At 41.0% G+C, this 18,101-nt stretch overlaps 1 protein-coding gene across 1 annotated transcript in view; it reads right to left on the bottom strand.

Annotated features, from left to right (window-relative positions):
* LOC126184243 (neuronal PAS domain-containing protein 4A) overlaps positions 1-18,101 on the bottom strand; it is a 1,173,452-nt gene that overhangs the window by 83,059 nt on the left and 1,072,292 nt on the right. The window contains 2 exon segments of the mRNA XM_049926613.1: positions 6,629-6,782; positions 16,551-16,657. Coding sequence (XP_049782570.1) covers positions 6,629-6,782; positions 16,551-16,657 — 261 coding nt within the window.

An 18,101-nucleotide genomic window follows, 5' to 3' on the forward strand; every position in this document is an offset into this window, starting at 1 on the left:
GTCTCAGAGCTGCTTGTCCTGATATCCTGATATGCAGTAGGGTCAACAGGGTGACGTGCACTACGTCAGACGGTCACCTGGTGTCACTTAAAGTATGCGAAATTTAATTCACCAGACTTCAGTAGAGACTGAGGAAGATTTGCTGGCACGAGTTCTGGCCGCTGCACAAGAAATTGGAGAGACACCAGGCGGCGATGGAGAGTGTGTACCAGCACATGCTTCTTAGGTACAATTTCTGTAACGACGTTAATGGTCGATCATCGAGCCGCTGTTGTACTGCATCTGTACTGTCCTGTACGTACAGTATGCTGGCTTTTCTTTCGTTTTGGAATAATGTAAACACTTGATGTTTTAAGTGTTAATACAAACAAATTTGCTTAAGTGGTAAATGGATGTTTCGTTATGTTTCCTTTCGAATTGTTACCTAATAATTGTACTGCGACATGCCTACTTCAAGTTCTCAAGTAGAAGTGGACGAGTTAAACATCTGAAATGAAACAGTCGTAGAACGGCACCGGTACGTTTCCGGACACGGGTCCCCATTCAAAATATTATGTACTCACATCCCTCTACAAGTTCTAGAAATTTGTAACGGGAATTTCCGGACACCGTGAATGACGACCAAGTGCGAAGCTAAAACTGATGTCTCTGCTGAAAGTATATTGCAATTATATTTTAAGTGGTGAAAATTCTCTTCTCGTTTTGTCTGTGTATAATCAGGCCTCGTCTTGTGACCATGAGGGCCTCATTCTCTCCAGCGCAGTGAGACATAAATTTCAAGGTTTAGTTTCACTGGAGGACAGCTAACACTTATTATCTCCTAATGCGAATGTGTGGTAAGGGAGTGTTTGAGACTACTTCTTGTGGCGCTCTGTTAACTGCATGGGATGAAAGTGCGCTCCTACCTGAGACGTTTTTCACACACTTTATTGCAAGAATACTGTTAGTACAAGTAAAATCCATCTGCCTGATTTACAAACAAATAAATTTTTGCTTAGACAGAAGCTATCTCGCTCCACTAAAGTGTTCAAGGTACACACATTTTTATTAACTAAAACTGATGTACAGACAGAAATATATAGTGCTGTCAGTTATGTTTCACAATGGTTTGAACTAATTTAAACGTAGAGAAAATTATATTTCAACACCTACTTTTTACTCAATGCGATACTCTCTTAATAATGGTGTGGCATCCACCTTCATTTTTTTTACGTGCGTTGAAGAGGAAAATTAAACACATTGTCCTATCAACCACGTAATTACAGACAGAGAACGCACTCGGATTTGTGAAGGACTGAGAAGGAAATTGACCGAATCCTTCCCAAAGGAAGCATCCTGGCATTTACCTCAAGCTTCTTGATGAACCACATATAACCTTAAGCTAGATGGCCGGATGGGGATTTGAACCGTTGTCCTCCTGAATGCGAGTTCATTATCTGAACACTGTGCCACCTCAATCAGTAAAATGATGAATTAGTAGCATGTTACTCGTCTCTATTCGGTCACTGATTCACTTATTCTGCAATTAAACACAACAGAGCAGCCCTAGTTACATAAATTCTGAAAAAGGCCTGCCACTTGCGTCTAATAAGAGAAATTCAATTAAATAGCCTAGTTTTCTTTTCAATTGGGCTCAGTCACGTTTAGTACGTGACTGTTGTAGATCTGAAGCTAGGTATGTACCCCACAGTTTCTGGTCACAGTATGTCGTAAGTTAATTTCTACCATTGCTTGTCATTTCCCCACTCACAAATGCAGCGAGGAAGAAATTATTGCATGTAAGCCTCTGTACTTGCCCCTCGCACCCATATTACGCCATTATGGCCCTCAGGCTGCATGAAGGCTAGAGGCTGCAGAATCGTTCTGTAGTCTGCGACAAATGTTGATTCTGGTAGTGGTATAAGGTACTTTCCGCCATGCACCATACGGTGGCTGTCGGAGTATGTATGTAGATATGTGTGTGCAGGGAGTGGAGAAAAATATGGAAACACCACGAACACAAAACATTACCATGCATAATACGGTGTAGGGAAACCGTTGGCGTTCGAAACAGATTCCAGTCGTCTCGGACTGGATAAGTACACGTCCTATAGGGTTTTCAAGGGAATCTTATACCATACTTTCTGCAAAATAGTGGCAGATTCACGAAACGAACATACTGGTGGATAGCAATCACGAACCATTCTCTCCAAATCAGATCACAAAGGCCCAATAATATTGAGATCTGATGACTATGGCGGCCTGGGAGATGCGACGATTAATCCTCATTCTCACAAACCCAGTAATGGAAAAAGCGAACTGTGTAATTGGGGGCCGGCCGGAGTGGCCGTGCGGTTCTAGGCGCTACAGTCTGTAACCGCGAGGCCACTACGGTCGCAGGTTCGAATCCTGCCTCCGGCATGGATGTGTGTGATGTCCTTAGGTTAGTTAGGTTTAAGTAGTTCTAAGTTCTAGGGGACGGATGACCTCAGAAGTTGAGTCCCATAGTGCTCAGAGCCATTTGAACCACTTTGTAATTGGGGGCCCTGTAGTCTTCGAACAAAGCCTTGCCATTAGGGGACAAACACTGTACCACAGGATGGACCCGAACAATACAGTGGTCACATTATCCTTGGTAGTAATGCGAACTTGCAGATTAACCATGCGCTCATGGAATGGCACGATACGGCCACCATAATCATCACAGAACTGCCGCCATGTTTCACTCTTGGGACGTGAACTCTGGCAGAAACAGTGTGATAAAAAGAAACGTCCGACCAAAGGACATTCTTCCTTGGGCGACAGTCCAGGTTTTATGAGTTCTTCACCACGTTTTCCTGTTATGAGCGTTTGCGTCACTGATGACCGGTTTTGTAATTCCAGCTCGCCCTGCAATTTCCTGCTTTTGGGGCTGCCTTTGTGCTGTTTTTGGTGTTGTCAGCGTTCGCAAGTGTGACATTCAGTTCTACAGGACTTTTCCATTTACCGTCCTCCTATTCTTCATCACAATCCTCTTCAATGACCATCCATCACTATCACTCGGCACACACTTTCGTGCGCGATGTGACTTACAAGGCAACGGTCGAATCTTTACTCTGGAAGTATACACTGAAAGAAACACAGTGTCAAAATTTTAGCTGTTAAGACGCAGTACAAGTATTTTTTGAAAAAGTTAAAATCGCCAAATTCGTAGCTCTCGAGGCGGCTGGCGTAATGTACACCCGTATTGTAGCTGTAGCACGCGGTGCATGCGGAACACGTCAGGGACACATCGGTGATTGACGGCACATTGGTAAACAGATAACACGCCACAACGTGATCGTTATTTGTAAAAGAAATTTCAGTTTACATTGATAGTTTAATTGACACAGTTGTTCACAGATATTATTTGCTCGAATTTGCAGCTCATTTAATATCCATATCAGCAGTTGTCTCTCCAATATCGCTAAGTGTTAAAAATGGACGAAAAACTGAATTAATTTCCATTGTAGTTTCTTTCTATATGCTTTCTAAATGGTTCAAATGGCTCTAAGCTGTATGGTAATTAACATCTGAGGTCATCAGTCCCTGAGACTTAGAGATACTTAAACCTAACTAACCTAAGGACATCACACACATCCATGCCCGAGGCAGGATTCGAACCTGCGACCGTAGCAGCAGCGCGGTTCCGGACTGAGGCCCCTATACGGTCGCAGGTTCGAATCCTGCCTCGGGCATGGATGTGTGTGATGTCCTTAGGTTAGTTAGGTTTAACTAGTTCTAAGTTCTAGGGGACTAATGACCTCAGAAGTTGAGTCCCATAATGCTCAGAGCCATTTGAACCATTTGAGGCCCCTAGAACCGCTCGGTCACAGAGGCCGGCTATGTTTTCTAAAAGCATCTTCCTTTGCGTAGGTTCCTGAGTTTCACAGTATTAAGGTATCCAATTAATGTTGTCATCTTCGTATGAAAAAATGAGAAGAACGTGGTATGCAACTGAAATCACCTACTTCGCCTGAAGACCTACATATATGCTATTTATTTGTTAATTTCTTGGACATTTATTCGAATAATGTCGACATTTCGTTAGAAATTGCGGAAACATTGGAAGAAAGAGGAAGTAACTCTGACCAATCTGCGAATTGTGGCCCGCATCTCGTGGTCGTGCGGTAGCGTGCTCGCTTCCCACGCCCGGGTTCCCGGGTTCGATTCCCGGCGAGGTCAGGGATTTTCTCTGCCTCGTGATGGCTGGGTGTTGTGTGCTGTCCTTAGGTTAATTAGGTTTAAGTAGTTCTAAGTTCTAGGGGACTGATGACCGTAGCAGTTAAGTCCCATAGTGCTCAGAGCCATTTTTTTGCGAATTGTGGTTCGAACAGTCATTATTGTGCTAATTAAAGTACGGGGCAAAAATACAGTACCTTTCTAGCCCACAGTATACATGGAGAGCAGGAGTTTTCAGTAACAAAGAAAAGCCTGTAATTTTTTTGGTCAAACGATGGAGGGAGAACATGCGTAATGTTAAGCTGTCTGCAAAGCTGGTTACGTTCCGAAAAATCTGAACGTGAATTGTATATATGGGAGAAAGACTTGAACGCAGTACGAAATAGGCACAAAATGTAACTCCCGAAAGTGTGAAAGAAAAACTATTCGAAAGATTTAGAACTGCTCTTGAGAGTCAATGCACCATTACGGAGGGAAATCTACGACACTAGGGCCTCTGAATTGCAAAGGAGCTGAACATTACTGATTTCCTGGTTCTTCGACCTGGTGAAACATGTTCAGGAAATTTCGTAAAACTGCAAAGTTTACTTCAAATAAAGGAGTATCATTAATAGCTAGGACTCTGGACCAGTCTCCAGAGTCTTGTTATCTGTTAAAATTCTGTATAGAAAGCCAGCCTGACAGGTTTTGAGCAAGAACTGCATGCAAACCGCATTATATCGTTTTGAGCGAAAAAGGCAGTTGCTTGTGTAGTCGATGAATGCTGTGACACATTCGTATACAACAATGTCACTGGTAAGTATCAGTCGATAACGATTACCGCTACTTTATATCTGTCTTCAGGAACACCAAGGCAGATTAGGGCTAAAAATTAAAAAAAATGGACCGTCTAATCTCAAAAATGTTGTAATCGACGTAGCAAAATCTGAAATAATGGGAGAGAATATTTTTCAGTACTATATCCGAAATGTCTTCTTACGAGTTGCAGAAAATAATGTATTGCTTTTACTGGACTCTCGGCCTGAACATAAAAACACCTTTGTCTTTAGGAGAAGACTGAATGATTGTTAATATAATTTGGATTTCACCAAGAATTAATAGTGTGTATCAGCCAGTCAATGAAGAAACTTTTCAACAGTTTAAAGCACTTTCCAGCAGTCTATCAGAGAAAAAAATTTGGGAAAGCTCTTTTTCATTTCAAGTTTATCAATGTAACAATATTGTTAAACTTCAGTCATTTGTGCATCGTCAGTTTGCATCATAGCTTCCTCCGAATTTGATCATGTATGGCTGGTATGCAACACAATATTTAGATGAACGGTCACGACCATTTCTTACTCCCATCCAAATTCTGTCTGAATAAAACTAGAACTTATTGTGAAACGCCTGAATGCACAAATCTTTATATCAAGTGTACCTTGTATAAGGAAAACGTTTGTTTTCGTCATCCAATACACACATCGCATTTTTGTGATGACTACGGGAAATAAGCAAGGAAATGTTCCATTGTCAGTAAAAAACGCATTATTCAAAAATTATTGTAAGAACCGCGCTAAAAGAATTTTTACAAAATGTTTCACTCTATCAAATGAAAGGCCCAATTGATGGAAGACGTGTGTAATGTAATATGATATGCGCCTTGATTTTGTTTCCTCTTCCAGTCATTTGTGTAACAATTACATCGGCAACAGTTTAGCTGTCTATATGAACTGCAAGTCATTCAAAATATTAACGATTTGAGACATTTCTGGTATGGTTTAATTACGTACAATTAGCATGTGCGCACTCTCGACTTCGCGTTATGCCGTGCAATGTTCTCTTGTCATCGCTCTGTGTTCTTATTCGGCGGGTCGCGCGCTAGGCAAGAATGGCTGTACAAACCATTGTTACGTCGGAAGACTGAGTAACTTTAAATTTCTTATAAAAATAGTTACCGCGCGCCATGAAACCTAAAATTTTCACAGAGTATTTGTTGCTGTGCATTCTTCCTGACTGAAAAATTTCAGAGTAGGCATCGACATGTCGAACTGGACCATTCCCTGGTTAGGTAATGATATTCTTCCGCTATCCCTGTTCACAACATAAATACTCCATGTGATGCCTCTTGAAACACCAGACACTTCGGCTATCTCGGTTACGGAAGCACCCACCACACTAGTACCATCGATCTGCCCACATTCGAATTCACTTGGCTCCAACATAACGCACTCGTGACTACACATAACACTGTTCTGACCGAGGCGTCACCAAGTGTCACTTGGAGCGTATTGAAGACGCCATGCGTGGTCAAATACAACGGCATAACCTGCAGGCTTGGCTAGCATCCGCGTTTATGTTCAAGCGTGCGTTTCTCGCGGTGTTTCCATATTTTTGAACAACCTCTGTAAATGAATGGCGTTTTCAAGTGGCGGAAGGCTGACGTTGGGACTAAAGCTAGTGCTGGCTTTACCTGAGGACCTGGTTGGTGCAGACGATGACGGGCTGCTGGCTGCTGTCGACGCTGTCCTTCACCTGCAGCACGCAGTGCACCCACAGCCAGTCGCCGGCGCGCCGCTGCAGCCGCAGCAGCAGGATGCACGACCGGTCCTGCTCCGACTGCGTGACTGCCGACACAACGCCACGCGTCACACACCACCACTCCCACCCTCCGTCCTTACTTAGCTATTTGTGTCAGGCCCAAAGTCATATCTTCGTAAACCGATTTTACACTTATTAAAACACTACACATTAATTGAAAATATGTTACGTGTTTTACACATACCGACATAAGATGCTCAATAGAGTGAACTTCATATATCTTACTTTATTGATGGAACAATATAGAGCACAGGCTCATCTCTAACCGCATCCTACACATGTAGTTTATTTAGCACATGTCGAAGACATTTGCTGCTAACATTCATGTAATTATCCAAATGGCAATGGCAATCAGCGCGTACATTATTCGTAAGTTGGTAATGACGATGTGCTTTACATCCATATATTATTACTATTAATATTACTATTTTAACACACGTGCCAAAGACATTTGCCGATAACATATTTTATGTTACTATACAACTGCACAACACCAAAATTTATATGCCGAGTACTATTGCCATACAATAGGATCATTACATGAATGTTATTAATAAATGTCTTTGCCATCAGCTAAAATAACCATATACACAATTTTAAAAATATGTATAAGGTGTAATATGTTGAATACACAGGGTGTTCGTTTTAACTTGAGACAGTAAATATCTCCAAAACAATGCATCGAACGCAAAAAATAAAAGGTTTAGGTGTAAAGTTAATATTAATCAGGGGAACATCTGCCTGTTGTACAACTGGGCCCATCCTTACAACCCCAACCGTGCGGGGGGGGGGGGGGGTCAACTTTGTATTTTCAAATGGGAACCTACCCATTGTTATTGCATATTCGGATTCTACGCCACAAAATACGTACGTTTTACTGAAACAATTGTTTTCCATTAGTGGTACATAGCGCTGTTACTGACAAACGTCAAATGTGCCTGTTTTTGCAATTAAGAACTGACACATTTGATTGTACATTTCATTATGATGTAAATGTAAACGTTTGTTTTCTAACGGTTTATATTTGTGTTCGAAATTTACTTTAGTGTTGCAAATTTGATTATACATTACAATATGATTAACCATTTCGGTGCCTGGTTAGAAGAAACTATGTGATCTGAGAACAACGACGTGGATGTAGCAGTTTTCTGCAGCCGTCGTAATGCTTGATATCGGTGACTCCCCGTGCCTCTCACGATTGAAGTGTTTGATTTCGGTGAGTCCCCTTGCGTCTCCATATGGCGGTGCTAGATTTCGCTGAGTGTCCTTGACAGATGCCCCTGTCACTATCACTTCATGGCTATTTCGCATTACTACAATGCTTTATAGTGCTAGTGATTCGTATTCCGCCGGTAGCCGTGCAGCGGCCAGCGCCAGCGTTACAGCGATTAGATACACCGAAATCAGTCAACTCGATGACGGGGTTCAAGGACGGCCATCGAAATTAAGTATTCCGATTATTTGGGGACCCATCACAATCAACCCAGCAGGAGACAGAAAACTATGTTATTGTACAGTTGGCTTTTTGCCAGAAATGTTAATGTGTAGACATTCTATTTCCTCTGTACAGTCATATTTACAACACTCAAGTAACGTTTGAACATCCATATGAGCCATGAGAACACAAAGGTTTACATTTACATCATAAACGAAGTATCAAATTCGTCCGTTCTTAATTTCAAAAGTAAGCACACTTGTATTTGTCGATTACATCCCATCTACCACGATTGGGAAACATTGGTTAGAGTAAACAGAACGCATTTTTGGTGTAGGAACTGAATATGCAATAAAAAGAGGGGGGCTTCCTATTTGAAAATACAAAATTGACTCTTCCCACGCAGGAGGGATGTTTAGGAGGCGGTTAGTTGTAGCATAGACAGATGTCCCCTTTACCAATTTCAAATTTTCACCTAAGACATTTTTCGTCTAATGCGTCGTTTCCAAGGCAGTTAGTTGCCTCAAGTTAAAACAAGCACCCTGTACATGGGTTGTCGCTGAAGATAGTTCCTTGTCCAACACTAGTCCAGCAATAACATAAAAACCAATGAATACGCACTACTGGGCAGTTTGCTTTATTGCATACAAAATAACAGGACAGGTTTTCAATATCTGCAGTCTGCAGAGAAACACAGGAACAAGCTTACACATTAACGTGAAAGCTATAAGCTATAAACCGTCTGATGATTATTTAACACGGAACAGTGACAGCAGCCATTGTTGATAATGGCATAAAAATGCTGGTAAGGCGTTAACACGGTGGTATTTTTTCCCAGAAGTCCTTAGTAAATACTACATACATTCTTATATTTCTCTGTAAATGTTAATTTTGAAACAAACAGTGTTCCCAGTGTGTCATATTCAATCTTGCAGTACATACAGACTATACTATTTGTCAAACTTATGTTGACTGCTAACAGCAGACAGCGCGTTATGCGGAGGAAGTTGGCTCCGCCCAGTGCATAAGGAGACGATATAACATTCTCTGCCTTCTTAACGGAATTCTGGAACTACCCCTGAAAACATGTGCTTCGTAACGAACAAACTGAGATAACGACACCCGAGGCGTCTGAGGAAGAAACTGACACCACAGTACAGCATTCACTACATCGAAGCTACTACAGTCCTTCGAACAATTTTGTTATTGTTGGATCTGTAAGATTGTTAGGGGCAAGAGATTATCTATCCCAAGCCTTCCAGCTTCTATGAGCTCAGTTCTTGAGAACCGAGCGACCTACAAAAGTTCAACAAATAGCATCTACCACTCTCGATACGTTGCCATTAGTAACGATTCGTCAGACGCATTATGTTTGTTTAAAATCACCAGTAATAGTAACACCAACAGCGACAGAACTAAGATATAATGCAGACAAAAACCAACAAAAACGAAAATGGGGAAGAAGAGAATTTCAAAAACGTTTGATGGTTGCTTAACGAGTAAAGGAGAGATGCATGCTGGTAATGGTTATCAGAGACAGAAAATCAAACAAATTGGTCAGTGAACAATCTGGAGCGCCAGACGTAATGAAACCGAACTGAATGTGGGCAGGACGTGTAGGTAAGCAGACTGATGGTATACTGGCACCTGAGTACACTTAGATAGGTTCATAAATTTCTTAACAGAATTCCTAAATGCTCTTTATAAGGATACTGTAATAGAAGCAACTATTTTAGAATTAACAGAAGAAAGGTGAGTCTGTTCGACCTCGAGTTTAAGAGTTTACAGTTATTGTTGCGACTTACATTCCCGATCATGATCTACAAGCAATGGGGGCAATCTATAAAGTGCTGCTGAGTGGGTATGAGACAGTCAAGTCTTCGATGTAGAACAATGTTGCTAACTAAGAGGCATGTGCACCAACATTTTGTTTACATTTACTCCTGCAGGGAAAACATAAAAGTTGTTAACAATCAACTACTATCTAAAATTATATTACAATACGTTTTTAAATATTGTCTTATATAATTGGTATATTGTACAAATAATGTAGAAATTTCACGGTTTTATGCCGCAGAAAGGTTTATTTCATTTCCTTGTCCAAGAAAAGACTTCATTTGCTAATGTGGGAACACGATAAAATTAGCCAGTATTGAATAAAACGTGTATGTACGAGAAAAAACAAATGCTTCGTCTTGTCACGGCCCACACATTGCTACATCAATAACAGTAACGAAAACTCTCAGTGTAGTTTGCAGCAGTATTTTACATGATCGTATTTTCAGTTACGTTTTTTATTGTATTTTCAGTAACTACTACTGCCAGTAGTATTTTCAAATGGGATTACTACATCTTTATTAATGTTTTGAGACATTTTAATTTTTTAATGTTATCCGGATGACGTATTTGGTATGCCCTATATCTATGATATTCGCTTTTACCCAAAGATTGAAACTCAGCTTGATGTAATCATATGATAACAACTGTAACAGTGCAGCAAACACAGTCATAACAACTGAAGAAAATTTACATGAAGTAATAACACAGTTTGCTTCCACCAAAAGGTAACCTGAGCCCCATTGATTGTATTCCTTTCAAAGATTTCTCATATCACCAAAGTGACGAATTACATGTATTTCCTGCAACTGATAATACGAATCACTATAAATAATATCTTTGTTAACAGCGTATTCCAAGCTACAAATCGTTACATTAATATTTAAAATATTCATATTCGCGTAATCTGATTTATCTCATTAAAACTGCACCACAGTCATCACAACAACCACAATTTATTTTAATTTAGTTCCTGTTTTTATAACCACGTAAATGTTTTTATACCTGTTGTATGGATAAGCTATTGTTTCTTGAAACGCATTACTTTATTTTTCTGATTGTTGTCTATATTTGCAATTAATTTTTCAGGAAATATACTTTAACACATAGTATCCGTAATGTTTTAAAGGGAAAACAAGTGGTAACATTAAAGTACGTCCAACATATTCAAAAGTCTAATTTAACTATAATATGAAGTCTACATCAGACGATAAATATAGAGGTGCTAAGCTGTAAGTGCGTTTAGTAGACCAGAATCTCTTTGGTTTTATGGACTCTTCACGCGAACGTCTTGGCACGCTCTCTTAGGAAAGATGGAGACATTTACTTCGGAATTTTTTTTCAAGCCTGTGCAATCAAATATCGCGAAATTTGTCGTGTCTGAGAATAAATAGGAATAACCGGACATATAAGAAGACATCAAATAGCATTGCCATTGAACAGTCAGGCTTGTAGTGTCTAGTAATTGTTTGAAATTTTACTCTACCTATATTTCTCCACAAAGGAAGAATGAGAACAAAGAATGAGTGTGCACTGATCCCGGATGCGTTCGCTGTACGCCATTCCTCGCTTATTATCAAGAAAGGACATAGGAAGGCAACCCATCTACTCGTAGGTGCGTGGTTGCATGCAGTAATAAGGCTTACTGTTTTACATTAAGATGTGTCATTGCACCGAGAAGTGACTATTTTAGTTCGCAGTCATTCAGTTGTTGGTTTTAGAGGACTGTCTGTCAGCTTAGTTCGTATACTTAGATCCTTTGTTAGGCAATCTGCGTGTAATTACTCCTTCAACAGCATCCCAGTTCCGCCAACTAACTGGAACTAGTTGGTACATTCCGTAACCTATGGTTACATCTTCGATTAGGATCGAGAACGGTGGTATTTAGTAATTTGGAACGTAACATTTAAATCAATTATTACTTGCAAACAATAGTATCGCTCTGACGGTACTGCAGAACGCACTCGTCACAACTCATCGAAGATGTAAGATGCTTTGGTGTCTTGCTTCCAGGTAGCCACGATTTTTGTGAAAGAGTGTGCGCGCGCAAATAGGTACCCTTTGCTATAACTGGGTCACAGTCTGATTCACGCCGATCAATTTCATGGGCCAATGCTTCTCGTTGAATGGCTCAGTATTTCTATTAAAGGAGTGCAGGCACACGCCATTCAAGCTTGTGAGCCAGTGAGATTAATTCGCGACCATAACTGTAACCAGAATCCCTTCAAAACATTTAGCTGCGTCCATTTCTTCTGAGGAATGTTTATTTACCCCGAAAACGTATATCCATAGATCACGATTCACGCATTACACTGCGGATACAATCCCAATGAGAATCAAATACAACCGGGTGCTGCGATAGCGTTTCAAATTTAATAAATAGTTTTTGCTGTCTTGCTATCAACACGCGCATTTCTTTTCTTTCGTAATGGTAATTGGAGAAAAGGCCGACGCTAGAGTTTCTCTCTATATTGACGTGATTAATACGACATTTACATCAGAAATACTGTTACAGCGAATAACGCAGCACTGTTGTTTGTGAGACTGGAGGTTAAACGGATCCGGTTTGAAGCAGAGCGCCAGACAACCAGGGTGGGGTTCTAAGGTCCACGGCAAGGCAAATGCCATAAACATTCCCGATCTTAGACTCAGAAAACACGATGTAGACAGATGACACACACAACATACCACCATTTGGTCAACAGACTACTGTGGAAAAAGGAAGGGCGTCCAACTGCTGAATGACATAAAACGCTTACCAAAACGAATAGGCACTGTCTCGGCAAGACAAGATCTGAATAAACAGAAGAGTAATTTGATATTTACAATTATAAGCAGAGGACATGGCTGTGATTCTTGCTATACAAAATCCATGTTTCATATTTCTTTTTTTTCTGGTTTATTGTCCGATAGCTTTATACCCTAGTAAGAACACATGGGTTATTTACATTTTCTGGAGTGGACAGCTGTTAATGTTGCCTCTTTGGTGTTTTTAATCACCCCTGAGGCTGCAAATACACGCAGTCCACTCCAGTACATACTCCCTACTGGTGCTGTGCCCTCCGTGCATTTGCAGCCTCAGGACTGATTAAAAGGGCCAAAGAAGCGACATTAACAGCTGCCCAATGCAGTGGACAACTACACTACATGGTTAATGACCATTCGACGGAATTCATCTTCTGAACCGTCTGCGATCCGGTGTGCCCTTTGAGCACGTTTTTTAACGTATTCTTTGATGACTACTGAATCTTTACCGTTATTCACGCTTGTAAGTATTGGAAAGGAAACATTTTCAACATCAGAGTAAGTTTCCTGCTAGTATCTGCAGGAGTCACTTTGACAATCATGCCCGTACTATCCTCAGGACACTGGAGCGAACGAAATGTGATAGTCTGACAAATCTTCTCAACTGCTCCGTTTCTTTCAGTGCCTTTGTGGTTGGGCATGAACTCAACAGAATAGACGCTCCAGAAAAACAAAAAACTCTCCACATATAAAACCGACAAGGGAAGAAAGTATCATTCTGTTGCGTAACAATTTAACGAGCAAGCTGACCCAACAGAAAGGGGTTACCGTAATGAACAAAATGTACTACCATGTATTGGCCGCTTGAGGTTATCAGTTCGCTATTGAGGAGAAATCTACTTGTCGGTGGAAGAATGAGTCGCTGGAGGCTCGAAATCAGCAACAGCACTTTATTCCTACGTTCTGCAACAGTCGGCGTCTTTCCACTTACGCAGCTGGAGGGAGGCCGCTTTGTCGTTTAAAGTACAGTTTTATAACACGAATTGCTCAGGGTGTGTTACTTGTGGCGTACTAAATTCAGGAAGTCAGCTTTTATTTCAGCCTATTTCCTATTCCAAAGCGACAGTAGCCTTATGCCTAGCTACAGATACAGCCACTATTTCAGCTGACAAAGAGGCAATATGAAGTTCGTTAGTTGAAACTGCACTTTGTTTTGATGGTCGTTTTCGGGGTTTTGAATATTCTTTGTGAATGCCCATTGTTGCCTCAAAATATGATTCTGTCAAATATGATAGAAAGGATATAGGCAAAGTATAATAGCTTTTGCGTTTCAGTGTCGTTGACAACGGGTATTATTTTTGTAGTGAAAACCCTGAATATAATAGTGTCAAGAAAGCGCATTAAGTATTATCCAGTAATAAGAATTCAAAATGTTCGACTATGCTGGCTATGGGATTATTCTCTGACAGTGAAATGTCTGTTTTGGGAATGTTGTGAGTCGACATTTTGCGCACTGCGTTTTGTTACAGTTAAGCGATATCTTTCTCTCTGTGTGCTGAGATTACCAACTACCCTACTGCGCAAATCATTTAGGTTACATTCTAAGCCTTTCACAACGGCACCTCTTCACCTACAAAAAGATAAAATTTAGAATCATCTGTCACATTTCGCAACAGATCAGTGACAGATATCAAGAAAACTAGTAGACCGAGAACAGGACCCAGCGGCACAACCCACTTTACAACACCTATTCACTTTCAAATTTGTTTCCTCTTTCTTGCCATAGAGGAAAAAAGTTCTGCTTCCTATTTTCAGCACAAAAAGTTGCTACACTTTTGTTCCTATTATTTGACATAAAATTTACGTTGTGTATCCATATAGTTCGGCCAATTTTGCCTACTATCTGAGCACAATACCCTAACGATGTTATTATCCTTTGAAATATCATTCAGTTTTCCTTCGTTTAAGGCACGATCTCTCATGTAAGTTCTCTTGTAAGGTCTACAGTAACGTTAAAATCATTTTCGAAAAGGTTTACATGTAACAAATGTTATCATGCTTTGAAGATTTTATCGCACGAAAAGTAACCGCAGTTGGCAGAACATAGCGAGACTACCAACTGAGAGCTCTCAGAAGGCGTATCAAGTTGTGCATGGCCGATACTTTAAGAGCCCTGTCGACGTAAGTCAGTTATTCTGGTCTTCCTGGACACTTATAACCGTGCCTTCAGGTGGCTTTACAGTATTCTTACGAGTTTCCCAACGCCTTCCTTTTGTTTGTGAGGGACTTCTCGACAAGTTAGGGTCTCCGTAGCCCATATCATCGTAACAGCGGGTGAGCTTCCGCTGTGCGGATATTTGTCGCCTTTGCGAGGGGACAGCACCACTCTGTCGCAAGATTCACGCTTTATGGTCACCAGAGCTCTAAAACTCAGCGGAATTTCGCTTCTGATCCTTTTTCACCAGTTTATGAGCACTTACCGCATATGTTATTTACATGTTTCCGTCAGAAGACTGAACATAAACAGAAGTGATGCCCGTGAGTCGGAGCCATGTTTATCTTCCTTCCCACTTCACCGCTCTCAGCAGAGTTTATTGCCTTTTATAACTGGTCACTTGTTCGGTTTCACGGTCCCATTAGTAGTATATGATGCGTTCTTTGGAACAACTCGAAGCTTTAGGTAACGGATGGCTCCTTGTTTACACTTCAGGTCACTCACCCATGGCCGTCCACGTGTGACAACATTTGATGATTGACCTTAGTCGGGTAGCTGAATTTCCATTATATTGAAACACCACTGCTACAACTGGAGAAGGGCATTGTTGCCCCCCCCCCCCCACCCCCCACACTCTGTACTTCAATGGTCCCTGGGAAGAAGGAAGAATGGCGTAATTACAGACCAAGGGTTGTTTCCAGAGAGCAACTTTCATTCATATTTTTTGTCATATTACTGGCATTGTTTATTGGAAACACTGAATGATATTACACGAAAACCCTGCATCTCCAATAGATAACGGCAAGTATGGGTCACTATTTCTCCCAAAGCTCATAAACTACTCAAAGAAAGGATATTTCTGTTGTCACAGAAGCCCCATTATCTCCATTTAAACTTATCCCTACCCCTTAATATCTGTGAAAACTGTCCTTTTATTTATTCTTTACAAAATATTTTTCCTTCAAAATTTGTGACAGATAAGAGAAAGTGCTCATCAGTAATCACGTCACTCGGAATGAATGTGATTTTTTTTCTTTTTTTCCAATTCTTAATCTCATGCAACTCAATCCGCCGAGCGATGTTCAAAAAATAAGTCGCTTCAAAACAATCGTGCAACCTATAAGCTCATACAGTTCTTCAGGCCAGAACAGAATAGAATAGAAAAGACAGAGAAGATTCAAAGTGCCACACGCGGATCCTGTGCACGGTCCACTCCAAGACATGCAATGCGTGGTCTTACTTGAGCTAGTTTTTATTGTTTCCACCAATCATATCTTGTGGAATGGAACAGCTACGTGCCGTCATTTTCTTTGCTGGGTTTGTGTGTGTGTGTGTGTGTGTGTGTGTGTGTGTGTGTGTGTGTGTGAGTCAGTGAGAGAGAGAGAGAGAGAGAGAGAGAGGGGGTGTCTTGAGCTTTCGATCTAGGATATGGAATGGAAAAGAGAATGAGCTGAGATTAATAACTGTATATTCATAGGAACGGCAACCAACTGACTTGCCAGTAACAAAAAAGTGAAACACACATACTCGAAGATAGGAGCTACTTAGAGTGTGAATACTTACTGAGGCGGTGCTTGGTCTGCGCCTCCCGCATGCAGTCCCAGTGCAGCAGCTGGTACCACGACGCTCCCTGCAGCTCGGCGCGAGGGTACCCCAGGTGGAACTCGCCGCTGCAAACCAACAAACCACTAATCGTTACAGGGTCAGAAACGCTTTACTCGTTATCATATCAGAATCTTACTACTTCACGACAACATTAAGTTTAGCCACTGCATGATCTATACGAACAGTATGACAATTTGCATCCCTTCACGGAATGCTGTACTATTAAATGATCACATGGTGAAGCGCAAAATTCTGTCCGGTTGGTCGTAGCTTAATATGATGTCGGTACAGAAATCTCGAAAATATTAACTGAAATTCAACTTTCAGCAGTTAATTTACTAAGAAAGATCTTGACAAGCCTTTTCTGTTTTCCCGCAGACGAGTGTAGGAAAGGTTTCTTGTCCCCACTGCAACTAAGCTATTGTTCGTTATCTAATGAAATTAATATCTATGGTACGTTGAATCATAACATATTCTTTCTTCGTGATGATTACTGAGTCCTCTATCGTACATCTTCTCCTCAATCAGTTGTCAAAGCCGGCCGGTGTGGCAGAGCGGTTCTAGGCGTTTCAGTCTGGAACCGCGCGACCGCTACGGTCGCAAAATCTGATCCTTGTGTTCATGGTCGCATGTAATTACGCAGTTGGGCATAAAAATTCGTGTTTGGAGTGATATCACGACTCCTAGTCGTGAACTGCTGGAAAGTGGCATTACATAGCCCCGAATAAAGTCATTAATACTGGAAATGCAGAATTAGTTTCTTTAATTTCATTCAGTGTCGTCGAAGTATCGATTTCGGTCCATAATGAGCGTCTTCATATCTGAATAATATCCCGTCTCCTAGGAATTCAAGATACTAATCCATTTAATATTCATATAAAATATAAAGCAGTCATATTTAACTGTCCATGTGGCATATTTAGAGCGAAAATATATATGTACAATGTTGTGCCAAGTATGCTTCAAGGACAATCAACTATGATTATTTTGTATTGCTTATGAATATACTATCATTTCGTGTCTTCGTCAAAAGCAAAATTTTCGCATTTGAGGGACTGAGAATCCGTATTTCGCGATCGGGAAGTCTCTTCATCCTCAGCGGGTGACTGTGTGGTGTGCAATGTCCCTTCACGGAATAATCGGTGCGGTATTCTTTGATGGTACGGTGACTACCGAAAGGTACGAGAAGGTTTTGGAAGATGATTTCATCCCCATTATCCAAAGTGACCCTGATTTCGACAAGATGTGGTTCATGCAAGATGGAGCTCGACCCTATCGAAGCAAGAGAGTGTTTGATGTCCTGGAGGAGCACTTTGGGGACCGCATTCTGGCTACAGGGTACCATGAGGCCAGCGCATGGGCCTCTATTGGCCGCCATGTTTACCGGATCTGAACACATGTGACTCCTTTTTGTGGGGCTATATTAAAGAAACGGTGTACAGCAATAACCCCAAAACCATTTCTGAGATGAAAACATCCATTCAGGAGGCCATCGACAGCATCGATGTT

This window comes from Schistocerca cancellata, chromosome 4 (assembly GCF_023864275.1).
Source record: "Schistocerca cancellata isolate TAMUIC-IGC-003103 chromosome 4, iqSchCanc2.1, whole genome shotgun sequence".
Lineage (NCBI taxonomy): Eukaryota > Metazoa > Arthropoda > Insecta > Orthoptera > Acrididae > Schistocerca > Schistocerca cancellata.